The 9401-nt window shown below is 33.7% G+C and overlaps 1 protein-coding gene across 1 annotated transcript in view; it reads right to left on the reverse strand.

Moving 5' to 3' along the window:
• ABCA12 (ATP-binding cassette, sub-family A (ABC1), member 12) overlaps window positions 1-9401 on the reverse strand; it is a 227578-nt gene that overhangs the window by 123442 nt on the left and 94735 nt on the right. The window contains exon 7 of the mRNA XM_011967889.1: window positions 7293-7471. Within this exon, the coding sequence (XP_011823279.1) occupies window positions 7293-7471 (179 nt within the window). The remainder of the gene's footprint in view (window positions 1-7292; window positions 7472-9401) is intronic.

Here is a 9401-nt window from a genome sequence, read left to right on the forward strand (position 1 = left end):
AACCCAAATAAAGGATCTAGTTTCAGGAATAATTATTATTTAAGCATTTATAATATTTATCTTTTGCTAAACAGATAGTAATGTTTTCGAAAAAGAAAATGGACGTTGCCCTAATTAACGACTATATTCTGTCCTCTAAGTGGTCTATAGGCACTATTCCAGAGGTAGTTCAAAATTAATATCCATACTCTGTTTCTATAGCTTTTATGTTACCAATAAGATGGGCAGTCTACACTGGGGATAGACAATCAGAAAATTCAGTTATGCTTGAGTTCATCCTGTATTTCGCAAACATGATTAGTTATACTTAAAACATGTCTTTTAGTTCCTTCATAGCCATTAGTGCATTTTAAAGAAATATTGTTATTACACATGTATTTCTACATTATACAAATACTGTGACTTATATCAACAGTTGAGTCAATGCTTTAGTTAAGTAGTAGTGAAAACAAAAGGCTTTTGTTAAAAATTTGACATTGTGAAGTTAAATGTGGTACAAATTAGCCAATAGTAATTTTTCCCCATCTAGTTTCTTAGTAAACGGAATGCGTATTCCAGCAATAGATAGTATTTGTGTACATGTTCATGGCATTCTATAATGTTTTTAGAGTTTTTGAGATTTAGATTAAGATTATGTTAATTTTAGTCCCCTAGATATGAATGATAGCTGTTTAGAGACCTATGTCTAGGGTGCCATCTGGGTAGTATCTAGTATAACATAAGGATATACATGTGGATATGTGTGTATGTTTATAAACATACACAAAAAGGTATGCATATATATTTTCTAACATTTAGTTTTCTAATAATTCTATAAATTCAATTTGTTTGTCCAGTTTTGCAGATGGGAAAATGAAAGTTAAAAAAGTTAAGTAACTTACACCAGATTATTTAGTTAATAACAAGTACAGCTGGGGTCTGTCTATTTCAAAGTTGATGTTCTATCTACTCTATATGTTGCCTCTGGCACAAAAGCTTTGCTTCAACATGGTGGAGAGGAGGAGGGCAGAACATTTCTGCACAGAGCCCACAGGCATTGTTAACTTATCACCCAGCTGTGTTCCAAACAGTTGGCCACAGAGACATGGCTGTATCTTTCTCATCTCTGCTCTATATACATGACTGGTGATACCTCAGGCATTTTTATGTTTGCCCCAAGAATCTCCTGGTGCTCAGGTGTTGGGTTACTTCCAAACCCTAGCAACCACGGAGACCAGCTAGCCTATCTCAGGGCATAAGTCTTGGCCGGCCTTCAAGCCTGACCCTCTGCTTAACTCACCTGACCTATTGTCCCAAAGTAACATCTTCAAAGACTGAACATTTGACAATCTCATTAAACCTTTCAGCATTATTATCATTAACATTATTAATTAAATGTCAGTAGACTTCATTCATCTTTATCTAACAAAATGTAACTTAATAAATAATGACACCTGGACTCCCATCTTCTCTGAAATCCTTTAAACCATGGATACTTGATATTTATTTTACTTTATAGATTATTTTTCTTCTCTTCATCATATAAAAATGGAAATCATCAAAACAAAACATCATCAAAAACAAGTTGCCTTCTGAGTAAAGGTAATTTTTAAAAAGAGTTTTTGTGATTTATGCCTCAGCATAACCTTCATCTCAGTAAGGCAACAATCCTGTGTGTCCTATCATATGCTTTTCTCGACTTTTGAGATGGCTCATTTCTGCTAATTACTGTCTTAACTTTAACATTATATAACCTGATTTTGGTGGTTGGTTTATATACAATTTACAATGTAAAACAAATGCTAGAAAAATAATAAAAACTCCTGTGGGGTCCATTTGTCTCTATTACTTGTTCAACAAAGATTAAGATAAACCAATGAGACCATAATGTTGTGATAAAACACAGTCATTTGTGAGAAAATTATGGCTTTCAGTGACACTGTCAGCTTAATCATAATAATAAACAGCTGACTTTAAAAAATGGTTTATACTGAAATATAATCCAAGCCATGTATTTAATTGAGAATTTTCTAGTAGTCACATTTAAAAAGTTAAAAGAAGCAGATGAAATTAACTTTAATAATATATTTTAACTCCATACATCCAAAATATTAGCATTTCAATATTTAATAAATATAAAAATTACTAATGAAAGAATTTAGGTCCTTTACTGTACTACATCTCCAAACTAATGGGGCATCTCAATGCAGATGCCAAATTTTAATTGAAAAGTCTTAATCTGTATTTATATTTCATTAAATTTACAGGTGAAAAAGTAGATTCACATACCTAAGCCATTCTAAACATACTAAAAAGTATTACAATAATTGAATCAAGTATCAGTTTTTAAAATTTAAATTAATCAAAGTTAGTAACATTACACATTCAGTTGCTTAGATACACTAGCACATTTCACGTGCTCAAAAACCACATTAACTAGGGGCTATCATGTTACAAAGATCAAGTATATAAATTACTGGACCACCCCAAAAAGTTCTGACTAAATAAAAGTCAGATGCTATTCTATCAAAAAGGCAACCTATACAATGGTAGAAAATATTTGGAAACCATTTATCTGATAAAGAGTTAATTTCCAGAATATATAAAGACCTTCTACAGCTCAATAGTAAATACATAAATACATAAATAAATAAATAAACCCAATTTAAAAATAGAATAAGGACTTGAATAAATATTTCTCCAAAGAAAACATATAAATAGCCAATAGACATATGAAAAAATGTTCAATCATCAGAGAAATGCAAATCAAAATCTCAATATCATTGCATAGCTCTCAGGATGCATATTATTAAATTTTAAAAGAGACAAAAAGTATTGGCAAAGATATGAAGAAATCCAAACCTTCCATGCTATTGGTAAGAACACAAAACGTTGGCTGGGCATGGTGGCTCACACCTGTAATCCCAGCACTTTGGGAGGCCAAGATGGACGGATCACCTGAGGTCAGGAGTTCAAGACCAGCCTGGCCAACATGGTGAAACCCCATCTCTACCAAAAAAATGAAAAAATCAGCTGGGTGTGGTGGCGCGTGCCTGTAATCCCAGCTACTTGGGAGGCTGAGGCAGGACAATTGCTTGAATCCAGGAGGTGGAGGTTGCAGTGAGCTGAGATCATGCCACTGCACTCCATACTGGGCAACAGAAGGAGACACCATCTCAAAAAACAAACAAACAAACAAAACGTTATGTGTCCCAAATCTTTTTTTTATTTCTTCTAAAAAAAAAAAGAGGGGAGGGGGCATGAATACATGTGCAGAACATGCAGGTTTGTCACATAGGTATACGTGTACCATAATGGTTTGCTGCCCCTACTAACCCATGCAACCTGCAGGCCAAATCCAGCCCTAAGGCCTGTTTATGTAAATAAAAGTATATTACATACAAAAAGAATTGTTAAGCTAGTAGATTTCAAGTGTTCTCACAAAAAAATAAGTATATGAAAGAAATGTATATGTTAAATAGCTTGACTTAGCCGTTCCACAATGTACATATATATTACAACATGTCGTATGCCATAAATATATAAAATTTTTGTCAGTTAAAAATAAAAAGAAATACTGCTGAATTAAAGAAAATTTAAGATAAAAAATGTAAGAAAAGAATACAAAATAGGCCAGGTGCTGTGACTCACACCTGTAATCCCAACACTTTGGGAGGCCAAGGCAGGCAGATCACAAGGTCAGGAGTTTGAGACCAGCCTGGCCAATATGACGAAATCCCATCTCTACTAAAAATACTAAAATTAGCCGGGCATGGTGGCACATGCCTGTAGTCCCAGCTACTCCTATCTAATTGTAACTTTCTACCCCTTGATCAGCCTTCCCTCATCCTCCCCTTTCACCCAGCCTCTGGTAACCATTATTCTACATTCTACTTCTATGAGATCAACATTTTTAGGCTCCACATAAAAATGAGATTATGTAGTATTTGTCTTTCTGTGCATGTTTAATTTGTTGAGGAACCTCCATATTATTTTCCGCAATGGCTATTCCACTTTACATTCCCACCAAGAGTGTGTAAGAGTTTACCTTTCTCTGTATGCTGCCAGCATCTGTTATTGTTTTTGTCTTTTTGATAATAGCCATTCTAACTGCAGTTAGACGATATCTCATTATAGTTTTGATTTTGATTTTCATTTCCCTGATGATGAGTGATGTTGAGCATTTTAAAAATACACGTTGGCTGTTTATATGTGTTATTTTAAGAAGTATCTATTCAGATCTTTTGTCCATTTTAAATTACATTATTTGTTTGTTTTGCTAAGGTGCTTGAGTTGAAGTTATTTATTAATAAGCTATTTTCATTATTATGCAGACTCTTTTACATTTATAATCATTACTTGACAACATACTCTATTGCATAGTGCCAAAATATGCAATAATTATATTTTAAAATTTAAAGGGAATTAAAATAGCTGCAGCACTTGGATTAGAGCTTGTTAAAATAAAATAGCCACAGCACAATGTTTCTACCAGTGTAATTTGCTCCACCAAAATAACGCCTAGACTATTCTCAATAGCAAAGACTTGGAACCAATCCAACTGTCCATCAATGACAGACTGGATTAAGAAAATGTGGCACATATACACCATGGAATACTATGCAGCCATAAAAAAGGATGAGTTCAAGTCCTTTGTAGGGACATGGATGTAGCTGGAAACCATCATTCTCAGTAAACTATTGCAAGAACAGAAAACCAAACACTGCATGCTCTCACTCATGGGTGGGACTTGAACAATGAGGACACTTGGACACAGGAAGGGGAACATCACACACTGGGGCCTGTCATGGGGTGGGGGGAGAGGGGAGAAATAGCATTAGGAGATATACCTAATGTAAATGACGAGTGAATAGGTGCAGCACACCAACATGGCACATGTATACATATGTAACAAACCTGCATGTTGTGCACATGTACCCTAGAACTTAAAGTATAATAAAAAATAAATTAGAAAAAATAATGCCTAGAGTATTTTTAGATCTTCTGCCTTTTGCTAAATATTATTTTGTGGAATTTTTGTTGTTTTGTTGTTGTTGATTTTTTAATCAAATTTCATTGAAGTATAATTTAAATACAATAAGATGCACCTATATGAGGTGTACAATTCAATGAGTTTTTTAAAGTTGTAAAGTGATAATTTTTAATTGTATAAACTTACGAGGTACAAAGTGAAATTATAAGTTTTGACAAATACACATACATGTAACCACCATGTCAATTAAGATACAAACATTTCAATCACCCCAGAAAATTTTTCTCATGAAGTTGCTCACGAATTCACTGATCTGATTTCTAACACTATAGATTAATTGTGTCAATTCTAGAACCTTCTATAAGTAGGATGATACATTATCTACATACACAGTATATATTTTTTGTTTTGATGTTTTTGCCAGCATACTATTAATCAAACTTATTTACCTTGTGTGACTCAATAATCTGCTTATTTTTATTGCTGTGTTGCATTTTAATATATGAATTATATGAATAAACCACATTTGTTTTGCCATTTTGTTTATAGATATTTGATTACCCAGCTCAACTTTTAGCTATTATCAAGAAATAAACATTAGCATACAAGTCTTCGTATGGGCGTATATTTTCATTTTCTTGGATAAATACCCAAGAGTAGAATGCAGCCTCATATAGACCTACTGTTTAACTTCATTAGAAACTGTCATACTATTTTCCAAATGATTGTGTTGTTTTCCACGCTAACTGGTAATATATGACCACTTCAGTTGCTCTATGTTCTTGCCGACACTTGGAATTATACATCTTTTAACATTTTACCCATTCCAGTGAGTGTGTAGTGATATCTTATTTGTGGTCTGAATATTATTTTGACTCTTTTCACTGCTACACTATACAAGTCATACAATTCCCCTTCTCCTTTTCTCCTTTTACAGATTCACCTGTTTGCTTCCTAAGACAGAAGATAAATAGGAGGAAAAGGATCAAATGTCAAAATTCTGAGTGAGTGAAAATTTCCCTAAGAGATAAAATGAGGGTTAACATAGAGAATCAAACTTCCTAATATCTTGCTCCTTCTGTATTCCAGTTAGGGTATGTTACCATGGAAACAGTATAGGACTGGGATTCTAATTCTTTGAGTTTAGGTCCTGGCTTTGCCACATACTAACTGTAGAACCTTGGGGAAGCCATTTGACCTCCATAAGGATTTGTCTCCTCTTCTGTAAAATGGGAACCTGTTGTCTCCAGCTCAAAGCACTATTCTGAGAATCAAATGAGATTATTGTATCAATACAAGGACTTATTATAAGGTCTTTGAACAGATATAAGCTCTTAAAAGCATTCTGAAAGTAAAAAACCATCTCGTCTGATGCTTTAGACATATAAAATAGACTACATCATGCTATTAGTGACATATAAGAGAGGCAGCCTGGGTTCTGGAGTTAGAAAACCTAGTTGCAAACCCTTCAAGATGCATGATCTGCAAATATTTAATTTTTATGACTGTTACCTAATTTATAAAATAAATACTGTTTGTTGTAAGATTCAATGTGATAATGTGTACAAACGGCTTGGTAACATGTCTAGCATGTAATAGGCACTTAATAATCGAACATCATTGATGCAGTAGTTGGATTTTTAAGGCATATTTTCAAATTAGCTATACAGGGCAATCAAAACCTAAGTACTGTCCATTAAACTCTAAATACTGGCCATGCCGAGATCTCTTTTCCGAATAAAGTAACCTTTAAAGGGGTTTCTCCTGCAAAGATTTTAAAATCTTTATAACATATATACCAAGGCTAACTGATATGCAGGCTTGGAAAGGTCATTTCTAAGCTGACTACACATGAGGGAGACCAACCTCTTTGAGGTGACTAGGAACAAAACTCCTACCAAAATGGTTGTTTTATATTGGATGGTACCAAACAAAACTCACTGAGATATTTTATTCCCGGATAGTTTAAATGCTCGATGCATAGAGCTCAGGTTGTCCCTGAATGAGCTGGAGTCAGTGCTGCAATATATCGTTGGTCCTGCTGTACACCTCATTCTTAGAAGCTCTGTGATACCCAGTAACGATACAACAGTTAGGATCAGTTCCTCATGGATGCTTCCATAACCTTGATGGCACAGTGTGTGTTTCTTCTTTGTTTAACTAATACACTCACCTTTGTTGCTAAAATCTGCAATAAGGGGCTGAAGGATTATTTGTTCTGTTTTTAAATAACCCACCTAACAGTAATCATCATAGGTAACATTCTTTAAAGACTTCTCTGTGAACACTAATATTACATTTAATTCTTATATTTTCTTACCTGTTTGCCTTTCGAAGAACATCAAATAGATTGCTTAGTGATGTGTCATTCTGAAACACATTTGGAAAACTAGAGAGAAGCTGCCACACAGCTTTCTGCTCTTGCACTTGTGAGAAGAAAGACAGCACTCTGACTATTTCCTGAAACACTATCTTCTGATTGTTGGGATCACTGGATAGCTTAAAATATAAAACCACAAACAGAGTAAAATGAGACTTTAACATTCGTAATCACGTGGTTTGCTGTTTTTAAAAGCATCAAAAATCTGATTTTCACATAAGCAATTCTTTTAGATCTTCACTCAGTTTGAAGCCAATCTTTTATTTGGAAAACCAGAAACTATTTCTAATGTTCTTAAACATAATTGGATCTTTTCCCTGTAGCTCCAGAAATTGGCATAAAATTTGGTTAACAAAGCTGTATTTATATAAAATATTTCAAATTATATATTTTGAAATTAAAATTAAGTTCCTAACATAAAATTAGCTTTGAGTAATGTTTTTTTTCCTTAGGACTTGGTTTAGGAGTTGCAGATATATCTTCCCTATACTTATTTCTAGATATTATATTGTTTGCATGGAGTACTCCTAAAAATAATATACAGATTAGTAGAGATATAGTTAGATTTATATATATATATGTGTGTGTGTGTGTGTATATATATATATAAAAAATTCAGGAAAGTGTTTACTATTACAATTACACATACTTAGTGCTATGTGATTTTGAATAATGTCTTTTTTTTTTTTTTAACCACATATTCTATTCTACATGACCGACAATTTTGTTAAAAAATATATCATAAGTGCTTTACATTGGATTGGGGATTATTATAACCATACCTCTAATTGGATTACATTGGAAAACTCAGATTACTAAAGCATTATTTAAGCATTCTGTACTTAAAAGAAATTACAATAAAAATTTTAAAAATCAAGGGGAAAATACTAGATATGGACATATTTCATTTATTTTTATCTATAAAATTTCAAGAGAATTTTGAACTTTTTTTGTGATCTCTCATTGTATATGGGGTTTCATTAAATCTAGATTATTGGTGTCTCATTTTTACCATTGTTGTTTAAGGCCAGTGTATGCACTATTCATAATAGCAAAGACATGAAATCAACCCAAATGCCCATCAATGATAGATTGGATAAAGAATACTAAACATGATGGAATACTATGCAGCCAGAAAAAAGGAATGAGATCCTGTCCTTTGCAGGGACATGTATGCAGCTGGAAGCCATTATCCTCAGCAAACTAACACAGGAAAAAAAAACCAAACACCACATGTTCTCAGTTGTAAGTGGGAGCTGAACAATGAGAATACATGGACACACAGAGGGGAATAACACACACTGGGGTTTGTCAGAAGTGGGTAGGGGAAAGGAAAACATCCAGATAAATAGCTAATGCATGCTTGGCTTAATACCTAGGTGACGGGTTGACAGGTGCAGCAAACCACCATGACACACATTTATCCATGTAACAAACCTGCACATCCTACACATGTATCCTGGAACTTAACATTAAGTTTTTTAAAGACTAATGTATGCAAACACTCCATAGTAGAGTGTTCTTGGTTCTAATGTATAATATTTTGGTGAGAGGGATATATTGTTTTATCAAAATTTAACTTCTTGCTGGAGGAATCACGTTACCTAACTTCAAACTATACTACAGGGCTGCAGTAACCAAAACAGCATGGTACTGGTACAACAACAGACACATAGACCAATGGAACAGAATAACAAACCCAGAAATAGGGCCACACACCTACAACCATCTGATCTTCAACAAAGGTGACAAAAACAAGCCATTGGGAAAGAACTCCCTACTCAATAAATGACATTGGAATAACTGGCTAGCCATATGTGGAAGAATGAAACCAGACCCCTTGCTTACAACCATATACAAAATTCAACTGAAGTTTGATTAAAGACTTAAATGTAAAACCCCAAATTATAAAAACCCTGGAAGATAACTTAGGCAACACAATTCTAGACACAGGAAATGGTAAATATTTTATGACAAAGATGCCAAAAGCAATCAAAACAAAAGCAAAAATTGACAAATGAGATCTAATTAAACTTAAGAGCTTCTGCA

The sequence above is a fragment of the Mandrillus leucophaeus genome, unplaced genomic scaffold (genome assembly GCF_000951045.1).
Source record: "Mandrillus leucophaeus isolate KB7577 unplaced genomic scaffold, Mleu.le_1.0 Scaffold815, whole genome shotgun sequence".
In the NCBI taxonomy this organism is placed as follows: Eukaryota; Metazoa; Chordata; class Mammalia; order Primates; family Cercopithecidae; genus Mandrillus; species Mandrillus leucophaeus.